This window comes from Petromyzon marinus, chromosome 43 (genome assembly GCF_048934315.1).
Source record: "Petromyzon marinus isolate PM22_M1 ecotype Great Lakes invasive population chromosome 43, UKy_Petmar_22M1.pri1.0, whole genome shotgun sequence".
NCBI classification, from domain to species: Eukaryota; Metazoa; Chordata; class Hyperoartia; order Petromyzontiformes; family Petromyzontidae; genus Petromyzon; species Petromyzon marinus.
In genome coordinates, this window is record NC_133709.1 from 9,363,002 (window position 1) to 9,385,926 (window position 22,925).

The 22,925-nt window shown below is 51.3% G+C and overlaps 1 protein-coding gene across 1 annotated transcript; it reads left to right on the forward strand.

The window, feature by feature from the left end:
• The first annotated feature begins 926 nt into the window (after positions 1 to 926).
• On the forward strand, positions 927 to 22,607 carry LOC116951692 (protein tyrosine phosphatase type IVA 2-like). The gene is made up of 6 exons (XM_032970509.2): positions 927 to 1,051; positions 14,313 to 15,204; positions 17,318 to 17,410; positions 18,544 to 18,674; positions 19,088 to 19,162; positions 20,295 to 22,607. The coding sequence occupies exons 2-6, from the start codon at positions 15,100 to 15,102 to the stop codon at positions 20,407 to 20,409; spliced, it is 519 nt and encodes a 172-aa protein (XP_032826400.1). The 5' UTR covers positions 927 to 1,051; positions 14,313 to 15,099; the 3' UTR covers positions 20,410 to 22,607.
• Positions 22,608 to 22,925: the final 318 nt, after the last annotated feature.

Genomic DNA, 22,925 nt, shown 5'->3' on the forward strand with positions numbered 1-22,925 from the left:
CAGCGTGAGTATGGCCATACAGTATATCCCTCACGGCGTGTAAAACGTGGGGAGGACCAAACAGCGGTCGATTTATTTTCAGTGAAATATTTCTTGAGGCTTCTCAACATTCCCCCCCACCGCGACATCGGGGCGGGTAGAATATTTTCCAGTCCCCGGAACAGTTCCGACTGATAATTTGCTTCCACCCACGGCGTGGTTCAGCAACCCAACAACCCCACAATCAACGTGGGAGCTTCCAGACCGCCCACGTCCACCACATGATTCCTACAGCCGGTTACTCACACCCCCCCACGTGTTTCCGGTTTTAACCCCCCCCTTCTCTGCGACGTCATTTCCGAATCCGGTCTGTCGATCTCTTATACCGCGCCCCCCTCTCGCACAGCACGCGACTTCCGGTTCCGGTATTTGTTTTTCTTGCACCGCCCCCCCCTCTCGCACAGTACGCTACTTCCGGTTAGTGGTACAGAATTTATTTCTCTGACACCCCGCCCCCTCATATGAATCCCTGCAGTCACGAAAACTTGAAATCAAAACCCCGCCCCAGCACGCGATTTCCGGATCCGGTATTTGTTTCTCTTGCACCGCCCCCCCCCCTCTCGAACGGGCACGCGACTTCCGGATCCGGTATTTGTGAGGGTTTTTTTTTACCCCTCCCACTACCGGCATGCAAACTTCCGGAACCGGTACTGGATATCTCGGGGGGGGGGGTTATAGCTCATCGGATTCCTCCGATCTAAATAAAGATTCTGATCGGTGTGCGGCCGGGCGCTATGGAGATTCCTCCAGTACAAATAAATATTCTGTTTCATACATATATATGGTACGCGACTTCCGGATCCGGTATTTGTTCCTCTTGCCCGCCCTTCACCCTACCGCCCACCGGCACGCGACTTCCGCTTCCGGTGAGGGTGTGACGCAATCGCCGTGGCTCCACCCACCCCCACCCCCTCCCTCCTCCTCCTTCCTCTCTCTCCCCCCTTCGTGTCGCCGCCGCCGCCCCGCTCTCCGCCCGCCCGCCTGGACGTCTTCAATGAATAAGCTCATTGCCGTGAGTGATTCTCCTCACAACAACATTCACGACGACGACGACACATCAGATAGAACATTGTTTCACCGCATCCACAACACCCCACCCACCACCCCGCTCCTCCCGGCCACCCACAACCAACCCCACCGGCTGTCAGTGTCGGCTTCAAGTCGGCGGAGAGAGAGAGAGAAGGCGTGGGGCGAGCGAGCGATGCTACTAGGCCCGGGGCCACGCAGTTATCGTGCCGTGTGTGTGTGTGTGTGGCCGGCCTTGCAACGAGATTCATACGTGGGAAGTTTACACGTATTTCAAATTAGGATTTGGTTTGGGATGCGTGCCGCGCGCGTGCGTGTTGTCAATTCACTGCCGGGCGAGGGCCGCGCGGGTTTTTCCTTTGTCCATACTTCACCGCGCCGGTTCACGCGGCGTTGAGCGGTGGATGTGGCGGGGCTTGGCGGTGGCGGGGCTTGACGGTAGACGGTTTTAGCTAGCACAGCAGCGGCGGGTTTTGCTCTACTGCCGTTGCCCTCTGCTCCTCGCAGCGTAGTCCCACGGCAGCCTATGACGCCTGTTGTTAAGCGTGGCGGCGGCGGTGGGTGTGGGTATCCCCTACCCGAATGACGTGGCCAGGCGCGCAGGGGCACCTTTGGCTTTTCGCGCCTTGTCGGGATCGGGCAAACACGCACAAAAAAACAAGTGGTCACTGCAGTTCTTTCTGCGCTGTGTGATGGCGGTGTGTTGTTGTGTCATGAATAGTGATGGTGTACGGGGCATGCTTATGTAACACGAGCGTTAAACACGAGCCCCCCCCCCCTCCCCGGGACACTCGCTCTGCATGCACAGGATAGCACACTCGCGATCCTGACACGGGACACTTTGTCGTATAACAGCGCCAGCACTAGCCGTCTATAACGCGCACACGAGCCCTGACACGAACCACACTGGTTGTTAACACAAACACGAGGCCCTACCCATAACACGAACGCGAGCCCTAACGCTAACTCTCTAGCCCCAACACTTGTCATTTACGGCAGTGCTTACTCGCCCAATCTATGACAGAACCACTAGCCCGAACTGTGACATAGTGAAACGAGTTCAGACATGAACACAAACCTTGTCTGTAACACCAGCCGTGACGGCAACACATGCTGACATGAACAGCAGACGACAGGACACACTGTTCCTAACCCCCTACGCTAGCATTACTCCTCCTCAAAACCCTAATGCACCAGACGTAACACCCACACCTCAATGATAATTACTACACTATATGGTTATAAAGATCTGTTAATCAAAATGACCGCCGTTCACTTTTAATGACCCAAGGTCATCATAGTAAGTGCCTTTTGATTCCACCACAACCTCACTAACCGCAGCTTCCTTTCACCCTGCTAGATCCAGCAGCTTTTGAAGTCACACCTCCTTCAAAGACCACTCAAACTCATCATCACCACCACCATCTATCTGCTTTGTATCCCCCCTGTTACACAGTTGACAAGTTTTAAAAAGGCTGTTCTTACAATCTCATCATCACCACTTCCTTGGATTTAGTTATTCCCTTGGATACACAGAATATATGGCCATCAGGGACCGCTCCAACATTCCCATCACGTTCTTACGGCCCCATCACGTTTTGCACACCTCCGATTAGCAAGGTACGTACGGTGCAAAAGAAGATCAACACACAAACGTTCTCTTCATCATCGCCGCCCTCCATCATCTGGCATCAATTCTGGTCCCATATTCGAATCGACATGTTCTTTAAGAGAGAGCGGGGGGCTCTGTTAGTCTCATCATCCCAACAACCATCAGCCTGTGGGGAGGGGAAGGAAGGGTGGTGGTGGTGGTGAATCCTTAAACATTCCTGAGATGCGTGGCGGCTAGCAACGGGGGTTATCTCAGCACTTAATTGCACCCCCCCCCCCCCGCGGCGGCTTAGACCTGGCCACGGTGTGGGGCGTTTGGGACACCTGTAACGAGCCTCCCCCACCCCGCTCGTGCATAATCAGCACGCGGACTGTGCGCGCACACACACGCACGCACATGCACGCTCACACGTCGTCTTCACAGCAGGCTCTTACCTCAGCCCTGCCGATCGTTTGTGTTATTCGCCCCCCCCCCCAAACCCAAGCCAAGCCAATACGTGTGCACCACTGCTGGATCAGTGCTGGGTTTGCTGAAGGCGATCGAGGTGCGGCCGGGGAAAGCATTTAACTACCGCGCAGTATAGGGACAAACAGTGGATTGATTTCGTTGCACCGCTGTCCCCACCCATCCTACCGCGATGGCAGCGATCCTGGCAGCCCTGCGGAGCGACGTGCTTAGCGTGGGGTGGCTTCGTATTTCAGATAGGTCTCCCACAACACAATTTTCGACTCTTTAAATAGCTCGGTGTGATACGTTTTTGTTTTAATCCGATGTTCCCCAAACACCTGTTGGCCAGGATTTACGACTGGAGACACACACGAGGAGGATATTTGGCCCTGCTCTGGCATTGCACAGTTCGTGTATGCGTGTGTGTGTGTGCATGTCGAACTTCCTTCGCACCGTACGTTGCCAACCGTGCTTGCGCTGCTGCCGAGGCTTGAGCATTAAAGCGTAGCAGCCATGATCTGTCCGCTGCTGGATGAACGCCCTCCCGCCGCAAGCTATCGCCGTCGTCCCTCGGTGGCACGTATCGGTTCCGGTAACTGGGCCGAGGCCGTCGACTCGCCACGCTTAAGAAACCCGGTATAACCACGGGCGGCTGAAAACCCGGACTCTAACTCAGGCGTGTGTGTATGTTTAACTTATTTTGCACCTTGCGTAACCATCCGTGCTAATCGGAGGTGCGGAGGAAGGATAACAAACTAAACTGAAAAATCAGTCCGAAAGAAATTGGTCTTCAAACTAGATTTAACGCTGAGCAGTGCAAATTTAGTTTTCGCGATGATAAATAATTCAAATTTCCCCATTCTTTTGCTTGCCTCTATGCCGCAAATTTAGATTCTTATATTTGTTCTGTACATAATGAAAGTGCCCTTTAAATTCCAGTTCCATCTCTTGTTTTTTTTTTCATTTCTGGTTCGCTTTCTCAATGGCCAACTTGTTCTAGTTCCACTTGTTCAGAAATGTTTTCGATGTTTATTGTGAGACACAAACACTTACGTTGTGTATATTTGTAAGTACCGTATGTGAAATCAATAAATGCATAGTTGTTTGACGTTCTGCTTAACAGTGCAGGTCAACTTGACTGTCACACCATTCTTTCGGATGAAAGTCCACTTACACAGCTCGATTATAATCCTGCAAAAAAATCATGTCACCCTCACTCTAGTTCCTGCTCACGAAATCCGTAACGTTCAGTACCTGTTCCCGTTCGCCAATAACGCTGCCGCCGCCGCCCCCAACTGACGGGTCGGTTACAGCAAACGAGCGGCTCCACGCCAGGGACAAAACTGCGCACTTGGAAGAGGTGCGAAACGTGACACCCTTTGCTAATGTGAGTAACACATCGCCACCACTCCCAGCCCACTTCATTCGTTAGCCGTCGTGCTTTTGGACCGAGGTTCATCGTCCGGAATTTATCCTTTGCTGTGGTGAATGTAGTGTCCCTCCAGTGGTCACATCATCAGCCACGGTCCCATCCACTGCAGGATGATGCCCCCCCCCCCCCCCCCACGCTGTTGCCATCCATCGCGCTGTTGTGATGCGAAGATCCATTACGTTCCTACACACGTAGCTGATCTCATCCCTCCATCTCTGCGATGGATGGACCCGGGGTCTCAGTGGTGCCGGCTCGGCGTCTCTGAACTTTGAGCCACTTGGCCACCTCCACATTTTACCTTTCCAGATTTAGGTTTGTTTCGAGGTTGCTTCGCCCCTGGGCTGCCGAAATATTCTTTGGCCAGTGCAGAAACATCTCGCTGAGTTGCGTCACAAGTTTGTAATTTCACGCTGGCGATAAAGTCTCCCTCGACCAGCGATTTGGTGAGGTGTCACCATTTGAGGTCATGATTCAATTCAACAGTTGATTCTCGTGACCCACCCCACGCGGTGACTCGTGGCCATGGTAAAGGAATCGATTCGTGACCCTGAATTGCGACATTTCATCGGCGTGAATAGTTACACATCTGAACAGTCAATTTTGGGTCGTAGTTGTCGCAAAGTCATCAATGGGCTGTTTCGAATGGTCCTCTAGATGGTGTGATACGTATGTATGTTGAACTTCTTTTTCACTGTACGTAGCCAACCGTACTAATCGGAGGTGCGGGGCAAGGACAAAAAACTAAACACTGAAATAAGTTCTACAATCTATTTGTAAAAGTGCATAGCTCCAGTAGCTTCCTAATAAGATGCATCATCCCTAGCCAGGCCTCTTGGATAGTAATTTTCCGCATCGAGCGCAGAACAGACTTGGGGGTCAGTTATAATCATCAGTGGGCGCCGCGGTGGCTAGGAGATGTTAATTACCTCACCTGGTATACAGGAGGTCGTGGGTTCAATCTCGACCCTGACACCTGTTGTATATTTAGAGTTTGCATGTTCTCCCCCGTGGTTGCATGGATTTTTCTCCGGGTCCTCCGGTTTTTCCCTCCAATCGTAGAATCGTGCGTTTAGAGTATTTGGCTGCAACAAATGTGCACGTTATCAGCCACTTTGGTGATCTATCATTTGTGGCCAGATTGCTTCTGAAAAAGAGTTATATAGCTCGTTTACTTCACACCTGAGTGAGCGGTAACGTTGGAGTCTGATAAAGAGTTGCTGAACCTCGTCCAATTTTGGCTGCGGTTAACGCGTTGAAAGATCTCAAAGCAACGCATGGGGAATGTTCCCAACAGCCCGGTGCCAAGGCTTAAGCATTAATGCGCAGCAGTCATGATCTGTCCGCTGCTGGATGAACGCCTCCCCCGCAAGCTATCGCCGTCGCCTCTCACAGTGGCACGTATCGGTTCCGGTGACTGGACTGAGGCCGTCAACTCGCCATTCTTGAGAAACCCGGTTTAACCAAGGGCGGCTGAAACACGGGCTCTATCTCAAGATGTATGTATGTTGAACCTCTGTTGCACCGTACGTAGCCAACCGTGCTAATCGGAGGTGCCGAGGATGGATAACAAAAAGCAGTTTTAAAGCAATGAGTTTTCAATCTAGATTTAAAAATGCATTGCTCTAGTGGCTTCCTAATATCGGAAGGAAGAGCATTCCAGACGGCCGCAGAAGCGCATCCAAAAGCGCGCAATGCGCTGACCGTCTTTGTTGTAGCAAAAAGCCGCCGCTGCGGGGATGATTTCACGTGACGATGGTTTTTGTTAAAGGGTCTGAACGGTGCTAGCTGGCCGCCACTGTGGCCTCTAAGTCAGTTGGCCACCTCGACAAATTCTCGTGGTTAAAGTTCGATGGAGACTCTCGACTGGCGGTGGTGCTTATTTTGGTGTAGGTGGCACAAGTGGTGTGGTGGTTTAGTAGTTGATTTTAGTGGCTTTATTGGTGGTGGTAAAGGTTGCTTAATTGTTGGTGTCGTTAGTCGAATGGGTAGTCATTTTAATAGTGGAAGAAGTTGTGATGATGGTGGTTTTCACGGGGGTAAAGGTGGTGTTTTTTTAGGCATTAAAGGTGGTAGCGGTAGTATGAGAACAAACGATAAATAAAGGTGGTTTTAGTGGTGTTATGTATGTATTGTAAAGGTGGTCATGGATATACGGTCGGTCGTGGTGTAATGTTAGTGCTGGTGGTGAAGGGAAAGGTGGTAGTGATGGTAATTTTCCCAGGCTGGTACTCATGAATAATGGTGATGGAGCTGTTCTGAGTCTACCCCCAACCTGGATCACAACTGACAACCTACTGACTGCGAGTTCTGCACACCACTCCCAAAGCTGTCGTCCCAGCGACGACAGCTTTGGTTAGCGACTCCGGCACGCCGGTGTTCTGCCTATTTCATAACCAGTGCTGCTTCTGTAAATGCCTAACTGTTTAAATCATTAAGAGACTCCTCTGCTCTGACAGTAGCGTCGCTTCTGCTAATAAAGCCGGACATCCCGCTCGCGCCCACGCGCCCTGCGATCAGCACGCTAGCCTCCCCGAACCACTCAGCTGAGAGGCCACAGGTTCGACCCCTGCATAGGCCGGCCCCAGGCGCTTAATTGTCTTCGTGGTCATAGATCCCGACTCGTAATTAATGTTGTAATGACATTTGACCAAATAGTTGTAAATGCATCAGATCTCGTTATCAGGTCTCAGATGCTAAATCAGGGTTTTAGCCCGGTTAGTACTTGTGGACGGGATACCGTCAGATTTATGTTTTTCGTCTCCATCATCTTTGGCCGTCGTTCCCTTCCAGCGATGTCCCTGCCCAAGTCCACTCATTTCACTCGTCAGCCAACGTTGTGCCTCCCACACGCGTACAATTCCATAATCGAAGTGTTCCTCTTTTACCGGCTTTCGGTGGTGATTCTAAGCGTTCGCTCTCTCCACGCCACTGTGTGCGCACAGAGAGGCGCGTTTCTGATCCGTATGTCGTCGCGTGTGAGTGATATTCGCCGATTCAAACCACGTTATTCTCCAGCAACATTGCCACCGCTGTTTTCATTTGACGAACCGTCTCAGATGTTGCTGATGTCACAGTGATTATAACAAATCGACCAGTGGCGCTGCGTACCACAGCGAATGTTCAGTGAACCTAATGTTCAGGGCACCAGACTTGAGCTCATGGTCAATACGAGCAAAACAAAGGTCTCGTGCGAGTTTGCGAAACAATTGGGAGACATCCAGTTGGAAGGGTCATTACTGGGAAATCAAAGCAGAGAGGCGCGTGTGTGTACCCAGGGCAACCTATTTGAAGGCAGAACCCCCAGGCTATGAAGAAAATAGATGGACTGGATGAGAACAGTGCTTTTGGCAAACCGATTTGAATACTGAAACGGTGTGAGAATATTTATACCGGAGGAATCTGATGAGTCCATGAAGCTGATTTTCACCGACTCTAGACATGGGCCGACTCGTCCCAACAGTCTCAAAGGCTCCGTTTCTGAAACAATCACAAGACACACTTCCTTGCCTCTCGTTGACATAATTTTTTTTTTAACGCCGTCCAACAAAGGTTAAAAGTATGAATGCATTAACTCTTTCCTCTGTAACAGTGGTTGGGGGTGGCGTGGTGGTGGTGGGGGGGGGAGTCACAACAACTCAGGTAATCACGATCCAAGGTGAAAGATGCCTCAATATAAAGTCGTGTTGCAAATCGGGGGACTTGTCTGATAGAAAATTGGTCAAATTGATTCAAAGGCCTGTTGCCCGAAGCTTGCCGATAAAACCAGCGCTAAAATTAACTATCCTTGCCCCAGCGGAGGGGGCGACGACGTCATTACGTGCGATGTCATTCTTCAGTATCGCCGCATGACGTCATCCCATTGTTTCGTTGTACGCTTCTTCTCGTCCCCCTCTGCGCTCACAATCTCAGCTGTCTGTCTCTCCGTTCCCCCCTCCTCCTTGTGCCCAATCACGATTCCCTTCTTTCTCGCTTCTGGCCCCCTTACACTGGAACGAACTGCCCTGACGTGTCAAACAATCAGCCTCACTGTATTTTTTTCGTTCTTCCATTAAAATACTCACTGATTTTCCCGTTGCCTAGCCAAACTCCCCTTCCCCATCTCCTTCCCCATCACTAACTCCATCCCTCTTCCCAACTCCCCTTCCCCATCCGTCGCACTCGCTCATCATTAACGCATCCATTGTCACTTTCTCATCATCGTTTACTTCACGCATCGTCATACTCATCGTGTACTACCGTCCTTCGAATCAACCCATCTCATCACACTATGCTGCTGTGCAATTAGTTAATTCTCTGTTCAGCTTCTCAGTCAAGGCGCTATATGAATTAAAATGAGATTATTATCGCCGAGTAAATGCTTCCGCTCAAAAACGCCAGTCCACTTGTGCGTGCGCTTTTCTTCCTCGTTCCCATTAAGAAGGACTGCGGCATATCCAGATAATGACAGTGCGGCAAGCGGGATCGTGAACCCATTTGTGCGGCTTGATGAACGTGTGTTTGTTCGCTCCCTTCTCTTGTGTGTGGCTTTTCTCCCCGGCATCTCTGCCCGCCTTGTTTTAAAACACTCCACTGGCCCAACCTTGTCGATTCCAGCACCTTCGTGAATGAATGTAGAGCCCTGAGATTCCGAGGGAGGGTTTCCTGCGTAAATGAAAGACACGCGTGTCCAATGTTTAACCACGTCGCCGCCGCCGCTGTTAATTAACGCGCAGCGCAGCACCCGTTACACTTTGCACGGTTGTTGTTCTGCAACAGCAGTGTGTATGATTGATGGCGACTTGACTGACACAAATTCCATCGTCGTCGACAGCCGTGCTTTATCCACTACTGCATGAGATGGCCTCCCGCTGTCCGTCAACACCATCGTCTCACGAATCTTTGCACGCGAGCCGAGTGCATTGCTGCATTTCCCTTGGTGGGTGTCCCCTTGGCTTGTTCCCTGCGCTATATTGGGTGAAAACGAGGGTTCTGTATTTGGATGAGACGAGATTTTTCTGTACCGTTTGGATCGCCGAACGGCAAACCGGGGTTCAATTCTTGCCACGTATCCCCATACCTCAACCGGGCGTGTGGGGCCCCCTCAGGGTGTCTCAGCTTTAAAAACGAATAGTACCTGGTGCGGTCGCTGGTCTTTTTTTATTTTACCAGGTTAGGCCCACTGAGCAATATGCCTGTTTTTCAGAAGCGACCTGGTCACAAACGATAGCGTCAACGAAGTGGCTTACGCGGAAATCTATAGCGGCCAATTACTCTAAACGCATGTTGATTCTAAATGTGGAGGGGGAAAAAAAACCTTAGGACCCGGGGAAAAATAAACACGACCACGGGGAGAGAGGCACGCAAACTCCCAAGACAAGGGTGGGCACGGTGATGGCCACAACAACCTGCATGCGTGTCATCAGAAGTCAGCGATTTCCTCCTCTAATGTGCATTGAGAAGTTGCCAATCTCCTATTTACAGCCCCCCTGGGCCAATGGTGTCAATTCCACATTCATAGGGCAGGGGCAAGTCTATTCATCGCTGCAATGCTCATTTTCCAGGCCCCACCGAAAAGGGCCACTTTCACACCCGACCAGGGCTTGAACTCGGCAACCTCCCGATGGCGAGCTGCTGGCTCTCATGCATTGAGATTATTTAGATTATTTTAGCGTTATAAATGTCCACGTGATAAGCCGCTTTATTGAGCTATCATTTGTGGACAAGGCGCTTATGCAAAAATAAGCGAAATACCTCGGTGGGTTTCACCTGGTAAGATGAATATAATTTTGTTTCATTTGTATATATATTTTTTTAATTATTTGTTTACCTTTACTATACTTTTCACTCCTTTCGTGTTTTTGTACTGTTTGTTGTTGTAAAGGTCTGACCCTCCCCCCCCCCCCCCCACTGGACATCTACGAAGTAGAGCTTTATAGCTCATCGGATTCCTCCAGTATAAATAAATATTCTGATTCTCTGTGTTGTGCCGGTCCTAATAGGCGCTCGCCAACAGTACTTGGGCCAACGCTCAATACATTTGTACCTGGGCTGGTGTGTGTTTCTCTGTTAATGGGCTCCTATCGATAGTTCTGTTCGTGTTGAGTGTAGCGGAGCGTTTGAATTACGCTCGCGTTGCGGAGTCGTCTTTTCCTGTAAAGTTCACTCCCCAAATCTTATCTCGGTTGCGCCATCGGCATCGCACGATGGGGACGAGGAATGAATTTGGAAATCTCGTGGAGCGTTGCATAATCCCCATGTTAAGGAATGGGCCGTAGAAGCAGATATCACGGAACTACGTCTGCAGAGAAATGTTCATCTGATATTGTTTTTTTTTATTTGGAGCTGGAATTTAGCCTGAATGTGTCAGGTGGGCACAGGCGTTTGTGTTAAGTTTTAGGCAGTGTCCACATTTCGCAAAGAGAGGGCGTGATTGTGGCCGAGTAAACCCGGTTGCTTTGTATGGCCATACCTCTTCCACTCCACTCATTAAATAATAGAAAGATAATGTCGCTTGACTAAACTATTTTTTGTATTTTAGAAGGTTAAGGCCCACTGAGTTATATAGCTCTCTTTCAGAAGCGACCTGGCTATCACAAATGATAGCTCAACAAAGTGGTTCATCGTGTGTACATTTGTGGCAGCCAAATTACTCTAAACACATGCTTCTAAATGTGGAGGGAGAAAAAAAAATATCTCCACGACCACGGGAACAACATGCAAACTCCAAATATACAACACGCGTCAGGGTCGGGATTAAACCTACCACCTCCTGCATACCAGGCAAGGGAGTTACATTTTCGCAACCACGGCGCCCCTGTTTCAAAGTTTAGACCCCTGCTGCCAAACAGAAGCTGGTGATGGGAACACTGATCAGGTGGGTAAAAAAATCTCGCCGAGCTCCTCCGCACAACTGCCCGGATTACTCACGGCTGAGGTCGGGGGCGTTAGATGGCACGCACGAGGTTGATGGTTAAACTTATTTTTTACAGCCAATAGCTATAGTTAACTTTTTTTTTTCCCAGCCCCTAACCGATTTATTGTCATCGCCTGTGTCGTCGTCACGTCACGAGACGTTTCGGCGGACATGAGTAACCCTCGGGGCTGCGAGGCGGCCAGATTGTAGTACACAGAGTTAACTTTGTGGAAACCGGTTTGAGCACATTTCTAATCGTTCTCCCCCCCCCCCCCCCTTTTATTGGGTGGAGTGGTGGCGGCGAAGTGACGAGCGCACTACACTTTGAACCCAGGTTGGCGTGTGGTTGGGTAAAAGTGTCGGCTCTGGAGAGCCACTTAAGTGGAAGCTGCTTCCTCGAGCAATGGCGTGGGGCGAGCAGTTGCAGGGCTGCGCCTTTACCGTTGCTATACTTGTCAACGTGCTCCCGCAGAGAATGTCGAAAAGCAGCACATGTTACTAAAGCAGACCCCGCTGCAAGGCGTTGCTAATACGGCGCTGGATAAGCGACATTGGGTGGAGCGGGTGGGCTGTGGTTCCGGGCACCGCGCTATAAACCCAGCGGCCCGAGTTCAATCTCTCGTCCACGGCTGGCATCGGCAGCGAGTAGTATCCGGACGTGGTTTATTCGCGGTACGGCTTGTATCCGTCGGAGTTGCTGGCTGTCAAGAGTCTCCGACGCGGCCATCGTGAACCCCCATTCCCCATGAATCTGAATCTGACCCCCCCCCCCCCCCCCCCCCCGTGGGGTACCTCAGCAGTTTCGCTTTGCTGCCAATCGTTAAACGCGTTCCGCAGCCTCTTGCGTAACGCGTACACCCCCGCTGACGAGACGGGAGGCAGAGGAAAACACGCGCGGGCACCCGTGGTGTCCTTGCGGTGCCCTCCCTCCCTCCCTCCTCTGCCACCGCCGTGCCGTGCACCCTGGCGCTGGCTGGCGCGGATCGCTGCGGCGTTGCGCAAAAAAAATGCGCGCGTGGCCCCGGTGTTTGCACTGCGCGGGAACGCGAGCGGCACAACGAGAGCCCGGGTCCAAAGGACGCCCGGGAGCGGGGAGTGGGGATCGGAGTTGGAAGCGGCGTGGGGAGCACAGTGAGGAGAAGAGTGGCGAGGGGGAGCGGGGAGCAGAGTGCGGAGTGGAGTTGGGAGTGGAGTCGGGAGGAGAGTGGGGAGTGGAGGTGTGGGTGGGTGAACAGAGCAGGGTGCGGTGCTGTCTGGGAGAATTGGTGTGAATGAGCGAGCGGCTAAAGTTGATCTCATGGTGAGTGTATTGAATGGGGGGGGGGGGGGGGAGTACCTTACGTGAGCGGCTGGAGAGCGGGTATCACATGGTGAGTGGGTGGGTGACCAATATGGGAGTTTCAGAGTTTAGCGAGTGGGCAACTTAGGCTTGCACGTTGTCCCTGTTGCGCGAGTGACTGTCCCCCCCCCCCCCGTCCACCACCACCCCTACCCCCCTTTTTGGATGATCGGGCGATTGTCGTGGATGGACGAATGACTTGAGTCGTTCAGCCCTTGCGAGTGAACGGGCGATGATAGACAAGGTCACGTCATGAGTCACTTGGTAATTTTGCTCCGGCTTCCGTCAAGCGTCACCTTCACGTGCGTTCCTCCCATCGCGTAACTCACCTCACCGGTTCTGCAAAACAATTTACAACACGACTTGGTTGAATGTAAATAAATAAATATATAGCGCCCAAATGCGAGCACATCTCAAAATGCTTTACAGAAACTAGCAGATTATTTATTTCATAGAGATTGCCCATTATAGGCAGAGGGAAATAGGAAGATCCCTATAAGAGCTTGTGGGTCTCTGTGAGTCTATGGGTCTCTGTGAGCCTGTGGGTCTCTGTGACTCTGGAACACTATCGAATCCTAGAGTTTTTAAGCAAGCTTATTAGTCTCGGTAAGTTTGTTCTAGTTGAGTGTATGGGTCTCTGTGTGAGTGTGTCAGTCTTGCTCTCAGTATTTGGGTCTTTATGGAAATCTGTGGATCTCTTCCTCTTAATGAGTATGTGGGGTCTGCGTGTCACAGGGGAGTGTGGTGGTGTTTCATTTAGTGCCCTGCGCTACGAATCTGATTACTTGAGTTCGATTCTCACTCACGGCCAACACCAGTGACGATTATTTGAACCGGTCCTGGGCCTCCCCTAGGTTGACTCGGCCTCAAATGAGTACCTGGTGTGATGTGTGAATATCGCCACTCGGGAAACAAAGGCGGCTGGACGTGGACCTGGCCACCCACCCCCTCATGTTCCTTTCTCTGGCCTTCTTTAGTGCTGACCAAATGCACTTGCCCCAACAGTTTGTTAAGGCTATAGAGGGGGGATTTTTGTCTTGGTTTGTGTCTGTGGGGACTTTACCTTGTGCCTTACGGGGCAGGGGAAAGGGGGGGGGGAGGGTTTTATACTGTAAATGTTTTATGACTAGTTTCCATTCATACATTTTTCAATAGCAATTCATTTTATTACTGTTCTGTGCATAGTTATAAAACAATCTCTCCCACAGGCCGGGTCTTGAAGCTGCATAGGGCGGAATTGGGGTTACGACATGAGAGCTCTTGGTAAAATCCGTCGATCACAAAACCATCGCCTTCTAACGTCAGGCCGTCAGCCGTTTCTCTCTGCAACAGGACGGCGACGACGGCGACGACGGCGACGGCGGCGGCGACAGCGGCGGCGCGTGAGAGCCCCGCCAAGCTCGGCTTGTTGCATTAACTGCGGAAGAAGTGAATGACGATGGCGACAGCTGACAAGCGGCAGGAACCCAGCGCCCCCCCGCCCCGCCCCGCCCCCTGATTTCAGCCTGTGTCGTATCGTCCGCAGAGGTGCCGTGGAGGTGGCGTCGCCTCGTGTATGGCCGTCCTGCGCACAAGCGACAGCGGATTCTGCCAAGCGCGGTACACGGCGCGCGCACGAGTGTGAGCAAGCAGCGCTGCCACAGACAGGGGGCCCCCGTCGGACGGAATCCAACCCTCTCTCCCGTCCGTCCGTCTGCCCGCCCGCCCGCCCGCCCGTCTGTCCGTCCGTCTGTCCGACAGACCGACCGACAGTCAAATTAATCCGCAGCCATCGGTCGCCGCGTGCTGCCGGTACAATAAGCTAGCTCTGCCCATGGGGTAAACTGAACACGGTGAGCGCCGGAGAAGTAATTTTATCGAGAGAGGAGAACTTGAGTGGGGGCAGCCAGCGGGGGCCGATGAGAGAGGAGGAGGAGGAGGCGGCGCTGGCAGGTATCGCGTGAGCCGCCCGGGCGGCAGGAGAGAGGAATCCAGCGGGAAATCTCCCCTCCCCCACCCCCCCCGTTAACCGAGCAAATTTAACAAAAAAATAAACTTTCAACAAAGCTGCAAGAGACGAGAGAAAGAAAAAACGAGCGACGTTGCACGTACAGTGGCCAATTTTAGTTTTCTTCTTCAAAACAAATATATTTGTAAAAAAAAAAAAAACAATCGGCCCGTGAAGAAAAAAACATTTGAAATTGTAACGATTAAACAAAAAAAAAGAAAGATTTTAAATTGAGCCGAAGGTTGTTGGAGAGGTTGGCGGGAGGAAGCAGACGGAGAAGGGGGAGGAGGGGGGTGATTTCGGACGTGCGAGCGGTGGCCGTGGAATGGCCAGGATGAATCGCCTGGCGCCCGTGGAGCTGAGCTACAAGAACATGCGCTTCCTCATCACCCACAACCCCACCAACGCCACGCTCGACAAGTTCATCGAGGTGAGGGCGAGCTGCGTGGAGCCGCACACACAGGGCGAGCAACGAGCTTTTGTGTGGAAAGAGTTCGCGGGGTTCAAATGCCGTCCGGGAAAGTTAACTCATCATGGGGTCATCATCGTTGTCGTCATAATCATCATCCATAGTCATTAGTCAAGTTATCCTTATAATTGTTATTGGCATTATCATCCATTATTGGCATCCGTAATCATCATCATCCATCGTCGTCATCGTCGTTATCTCCACAGTTGGCCTAGGTGGTCATGCCACCTTGTGGGAAGACAGCAGGAGTTGTTCGGTGCATTGCCTGGCACCCGCCGTGTCAATTTGCAATTTTAGCACTTCTAGCTCATTGCCACAAGTAGTGCTGCTCCCACGCTGCGTTTGGGCAGAGACAATTTGACCTTTGATTGTATTTTCAGATTATGCCATCAGCCCAGTTAGAACATTGTAACAAACCGTGCCAACCAGTCCATGAATTGAGCTTGGTATAGTTTTGTTAAACGTAACTTCTTGTCAGCTGTTTTTGTTGTGTTTACGCCTTTAAGCTTGGCTATCGAAGCCAAACTTAAAGGCAGCCAGCTGCCCTTCTGTTACGTACGGCTCTTAACCTATCACGGTCTGCAAGTTGAAGAGATGTCACATGGGCCATTAAGAAAAGTGAGCGGGCTTGGGCCGGACACGTCGTGGCTCGACAGGATGGCGGTCGAGACTGACGACAGAATGGCAGCCAAAGGAGAGGAAACGGTTGACGAGGACGTCCGCCGCCGTGGAGACGGAGCGATGAGGTCGGCTCGTGTGCCGCCGGTTGCCAGGCAGATTTTTGCGTCACAGGGCCCATGGAAGGCCTGTGATGGCATTGGGAGGCTTTAACCCAGCAGTGGTTTGACCTCGGCTGATGATTATTAGTTGCGTGGCTCGCTGGTGCAGTGGTATCGCTCGTCACTCACAGCAAGAAGGGGCCTGCGTTCTATTCCCGAAATGTGTATGTTCTCCCTCCTGTTCTGCATGGGTTTCCTCTGGTGTCTCCACTCTCCTCCCGAAGCTGATAAAACACGCACACAATGAAACGGGTATTGGGTCACAACATCCCAATACTGAAACATTACCTGAAAATAACTCAATTGGGATTACACAGCAGCAACATTGCTGCTGCAAAAACTTAGCAGGACCCTAGTGATAAAATAAACAAACATTTTTTATACCAGTTAAGGACCACTGAGCTATATAGCTCTCTTTCAGAAGCGACCTGGCCACAAATAATAGCTTAACAAAGTGGCTCGCTGTCACGTGGAAATTTATAGCCGCCAAATAGTCTAAGCGCACATTGCTCCTAAATGTGAAGGGAAAAAACTGGAGGACCTGGAGAAAAATCCACACGAGCGTGGGGAGAGAACATGCGAACTCGAAATATACAGGTGTCAGGGTTGGGGTAGAAGCCACGACCTCCTGTGTACCAGTAGAGGTAGTTAATATCTCGGCACCATGGCGCCCCACTGAAGAGTCTTCAGCCTCGATGAGGCTTTCCTGGGTGTAAACCAGCGTAATCCTTCGCTCGGTGGGAGGTTTTGCTCTCTATGCTCTACTGGCCCCATCTAGCTGGAACTTCCCTCCCACAGCCATCCTTTTGCCCCCTGTTCAAGCCCGGCATTAAGAGCTTACTTTTTAACACGTAGGCTTTCGTGACCAGCATTACGATTCATAATAGATTTTTGGGTCTGGTCACATGAGTAAAATGCTTGTTAAAAAAAAAAACCTCCTCCCACCCGACGCAGCCAATTAATGAAGTATGTGGACGACATCACACCACCTGTTCAAGGCCCAAGACTGCAGGACATTTTCACGATTCTGGAAACTGGCTGATGGTGCTGGTTGTTAATGAACATCCTAGCGTCCGCACACCCCATTGTTAAATGTTGCTGTGGATCTCTCTCCAGTATTACCGGCGGCACTGCTAAAGCTGTAATACATTTGGACGTTTTGTTCATCGTGTGACAACTCTAGTAATTGGCTGTGTCAAGTGGAGGAGGGTCTATGACGCGTATTACTCACCTGGCGATCTGACTGTCTTTGACTGACTGTGATAACCATTTATTCCCCCCCCCCCCAAACACAGGAGATGAAAAGGTACCACGTGGGCACGTTGGTCCGTGTGTGCGAGCCAACGTACGACAAGACGCCCGTGGAGAATGAGGGCATCACCGTGCTGGTATGCCACGCACTCTTGGGCTTCGGCGATAGCAGTGGACGTCCCGGGGGAGGGCCGGGGGCGGTGGGGGTGCCTGGGAGGCCACGATATCGATTCCCACGGTGATATGATAGGATCTGAAATTTCGCGACGGGATGATTATCGCGATATCGTTTCCCATGGTGATACAATACGATCTGAAATTTCACGACAGGATGATTATCGTGATATTGTTTCCCACGGTGATAGATCTCAAATTTCACGACGCGATAATTATCGCAATATCGCTTCCCGCAGTGATACGATGGGATCTCAAATTTCACGACGGGATGATTTTCGCGATATTGTGTCCCACAGTCATATGATACCATCTCAAATTTCACAACACGCTGATTATCGCCCTATCGTTTCCCACGGTGACACGATAGGATATCAAATTTCACGACGGGATGATTATAGTGATATTGTTTCCCGTGGTGATACGATACCATCTCAAATTTCACAGCGCGGTCATCATGTCATCGCGACATCGTTTGTCAAGGTTTATGCGATCCGATCTCCAATTTTACGACGCGATGATTATCACGACAACGTTTCTCACAGTGATACGATGTCAAATTTCACGGCACGATTATGACGATATCGTTTCCCACGGTTATACAAAACGATGTAACATTTTACAACATGATAATTATCGTGGTATTATTTCCCACGGTTTATACGATACGGTCTCGAATTTAACAACACGATTATCTTGATATCGTTTTACTACAGCGGTAGTGTCACGTTTTTGGTTTGTATTTAATCAAGTTTGTTATTTCAGAAATATTGTTCCCAGGAAATAATTATTGAAGGTTTCGTCTTCACCCTTGTCTGTCTGAGAACGATGATCATGTGGCAAGAAATAGATGTTAATGAGGTTATGTCTCTATGATGTTCATGATGTTAACGTTACGTCTGTACGATGTTGACGATGAGGTCGTAGTGCTGCCTCCATCTATATGCGTATGATGATGATGATGGTGAGAAGGTGGCGGTAGTGGTGCCCGTGTCTCTATGATGTCGATGAAGTTACATCAGAATGAAAATGATGATGGTGACGATGAAGTGACCACGAGGTGACGGGGGTGCCCCGTGCGTGTCCGCGCGAGCAGGACTGGCAGTTTGACGACGGAGCGTCACCCCCGGACGGGGTGGTGGACGCGTGGCTCGACCTGCTCAAGGACAAGTTTCGCGACGAGCCCGAGCGCTGCGTCGCCGTACACTGCGTGGCCGGGCTGGGCAGGTGAGCTTCACGCACACCCCATGAGCAGCTAGTGCAGCATGTGCAGCATGTGCAGCATGTGCAGCATGTGCAGTGCATGCAACACACAGCACGCCGCACACATACGCGCGGGGATATGGGGATACGGAGGGAGAAATAAGCGATGCGGGTATACATTGATGCGTAGCCATGGCGATACCAGGGATGTGGGGACATGGTTAGAGAGGCGCGGGTGGGACGTAGGGATGTGTACAATATGGAGACACGGGGGACGCAGAAATGGAGGGATATGCAGGCGGACTTTGTGAGGACACATTGTGACACGTGGACGTGCGTGCAGCACGTGGCGTTCCGAGTGCTACGCTGCGTGGCATGCTTGATCCTGTACTGTGTACTCGGTGTGGCTCCTGTGTACCCTGTTCTCTGCAACGCAGGGCACCCGTCATGGTGGCCCTGGCGCTCATCGAGGGCGGCATGAAGTACGAGGATGCCGTCGAGCTCATCCGAGAGTGAGTGCCGTTTGCGATCGCCAACGGGGAGCGTCTTCTTTCCCTATGCCTCGTGTAGATGCAGAGCAAACGACGACAATGTCACATTCATGGTGCTCAAGCCAGCAGACGACTGCGTCATGGGCAGCGGAGCACATCCCTGCAACGTCTCCTTTTGTACTTGTGGATTGGGCATTGCGGCATTTTGTGTTGTATGGTCTGTTTTGGATGACCACAGTTGCACATTGGATCGTTTTTCATATTCCATTCGTGCATCAGGCATCTGCATCTGCCATGGCTTTTGCAGATGCGGTTTAGGGTGGACCATGAGCTTCATGGAAGAGCAAACCCAGGGATCTTGATCTTGCACGAAGCCCATGGTTCGACCCTAAATTGCGTCTACACTAATGAGCCCTTTCCTAACGCTAACATGCCCTAGCAAGCCCCAACGAGTCCAATCGTGCCCTAACAAACACTGCCACATGCTCATGAGGGCTAACGTGCCATAGCAAGCCTTAAAGTGTCCTATTGTACCCTAATGGGCGCAAACTGGCATTAGCCAATCCCATCACTGAGCCGCTCCACTCCACACGGGGATGGCAGTTCAATTCCCACTGCATGCCTGTAGATCCAGAGCTTTGGAAGCGAGGATTGGTGGAACACAGATTTTGTTTAAACTCCTAAGTTTCCTGCTGGCCTGACATGTGGCCAGGAAGTGACAGTACAGCAAGATGGTCCGTGGACCTATCGGTCTCATTCCCTTGTACCTGTGCGGGGTTCTCGGTGCAATTTGGAGGAGTCACGTGAACCAATCATATACAACATTTGTTTTTTGTAGCACAGCCGCTGAGCACCGGCCCAAAACTGCAAGCGGCCAGCAACAAACAGGACTGGTGAGGCTGTAATAGATACAAAATAAAAAGAGTCGCCAGACATTCCTTGAATAAGAGCAGCGTCTGCGAAGGGATTGCATGGATTTTTACAACTCGTGCAATCTGATTCGTGTATTGTTCGCTGAAGACTCGGATATTTCAATGGGTAATTCGATGCATCGTTACATCCCCCCCTCCCGCCCCCCACCCTTCCTTCTTCCCCCCCCCACCTCGCACTCCCTTCCCTCTCCGCCCTCCTGTCCTCCACCCGCATCCCTCAGGAAGCGGCGGGGAGCGATCAACACCAAGCAGTTGCTGTACCTGGAGAAGTACCGCCCCCACATGAGGCTGCGCTTCAAGGAGACCAACAGCAAGGCCGGCTGCTGCCTGCAGTAGCCGGCGCTCGGCCGCGCGGAGAAATCTCCCGGGAGATCGGCGAGGGCTTTGCGAGAGTTTCACGAAACCTTCACCGCGATCGTTTGTGAGAGATCACGGGAGATCGCAGGAGTGGGGGGGGTTTTTTTTTGCTGCTGCTGCTGCTACAAAGGGTCGCGAGAATCTCGTTGACGACCACAAGATTCTCGGGGAGAGAAAGATTGCGACGGATCGCGATATTTTTTCACGAGCGTTTTCGCGATCGATTGCGAAAGATCACGGGAGATAGGGAAAGTTTTTTTTGTTTTGCGAGATGTGAACGCGAGGGAGTTACGTGATGGTTTCGCAATTGATCGCGAGGGATTTGCGAGAGATCCGCCAGAGGTTACAATGATTTTGCGAGAAATTGTGAGTTTTCCGGGAGATCTCCGCACACGCCATTGTTGCCAAACAAAGTACCTCCTCCACCTCGTCCACCTCGTCCACCTCGTCCCCATTGAGCCAGCCGCCCCCCGGTAACTGACGACCCGGCACCGCGGGAGCACAACGATGCGCATCCGTTTCTCGCTTTCTCTGCTCGTTTCTAGCTTTCTTTGGACTCTTGTTCTTCGCTGTTGGCTTCTTTCTGCCTTCAGTTTCTACTTCATTCCTCCTGTGCTCTGTCACCTTGCTCTGCTGGCTACTTTCTGCCGCCCTGAATTCTGCTCAACATCTCATCTCGATCTCCTCTCCGCCTTCTCAATTTTATTTTCTCAGATTTTTTTTATCCCTCGTTTAGTCTTTTACTCGACTTCCCTTTACTTTCTCTTCATCTTTTTCTCACGCTGCTTTCTTGTTCCCTCACCTTTCACTTTTCTTAGCTTCTAGTCGTTCTCTTTTACATTCCCGTTTTTGCCTTCTCCGTTCGCTACATCTTCATCCGTCTCTTCCATTTCTCTCCCCATGTCACGCCTCTTCACTGCCTCGACTCACTCTCGTTCTAGCTAGCTCGCTCGCTCTCTCGCTCGCTCGCTGTTTCTGCCATTGCTCAGTCCGCACACTGCTCACGCCGCCAACGTTGCTGCCAAAATAAAAACGACGAGCAGAGCTAAAATTAACATTTCATCAGTCGGAAAGCCACACACACACACACTCCCACCCCGTCCACAAACAGCTGGTTCCGGACGCTAATTGCGTACACTTACCGCAAGTGAGCATGGAAGAGCTGGCCAAATGCCCCCCCCACCCCCACCCTCCCCTCTTAAGTGGAGACCCTTCCCGCCAGCAGTAGCTTGAGTGAGCCAAATGCATTGCCGAATCCTTTTACCAGCGTTTTACTTTGTACCTCTTTGGGCGTCGTCAGACGCACGCACCGAGTCAAATTCGTTGCCACGGAGCGGCGGGGGGGCAGAAAGGCTCCAGTTGAGTGGGATGCACCAGAACTACAGCAGCAGAGACGTGACCTGCACAGGCATTGAAATCAATCGCTAGGCCCAACCTGTGTCATGGCCGGCGAATGCAGTGCCCCATGAATTTAAAAAAGGAGCACACACACAAAGACAAAGAGCCCCCCCCCCCCCCGGTATAGCCTTAACAGACTGTTGGGGTAAGTGCTGTTAGCGAGCACATGTGAAGGCTGGAACGGCACACGAGGGGGTGGGTGGCCAATAAAAGGGAGCACACACGCACAGTGCACAATAATGTTTTGAGCCAGTTCAGACCTCCCAAATTCAACCATTAACCCCCTCCGCTGTCACCGTGTCTCTCACTCGCCTTGACTTAATACGGCTCGGGAGGATCCTCTTATTTTCAATTAATTTTTTCTGTTGTACCATGTGTTGTTTCGCACGATGTCCGACGTTTTGCTTTAAGTGCTGGGAGCTCCTTGAGGAACTCCTCTGTTGAATAGTTGTCCAAGTTGCAAAGCGGCAAAGGCTACAACGGTGGCGGAGATGGAGTGAGAGAAATGACGATTCTTGAGCCATCAACACTACCACCACCACCACCACCCACACCAACCACACCAACCACAACTACCTACAGCACCGTCACCTATACCACTTCCACTACCTGCACCACCACTACCCACACCCTCAAATTTCGCCACGACGATTTGAGAAAATCCCGCCGTTTGGTCATGCGACACCATTCTTGTCCCAGCTCTCGTTTCTACAGAGCTGGCTCTGGTACAGTTTTGCCACCCGTGTCCAAACTTCAAATAAACGCAAGTTTCAAATCTACACGTGTGCCTCGAAGTGTGCTGCGTGTTATTTTGCCACGAGTCGTGCGGTGGAGATGGTGACGCAACCGGCCGGGACGGGGGGGGGGGTTAAAATTTGGTTCAAAACAACCTCAGCGACCTGCACCCCCATGTGGAGGCCCTCGTCATCCAGCAGTGGATTGACAAAAACGGGGCTGTATAAAAACTCGACACGCTCGTCAATAACACTGTGTGTGTGTGCGTGGCCTTAAAGAAACGGGCGAAGTTTTGGGCAATGTTCCTTCATAAGTACGTAAAAAAAAGATGAGCCATTGCCCGAAACGTCACGTTCTTTATT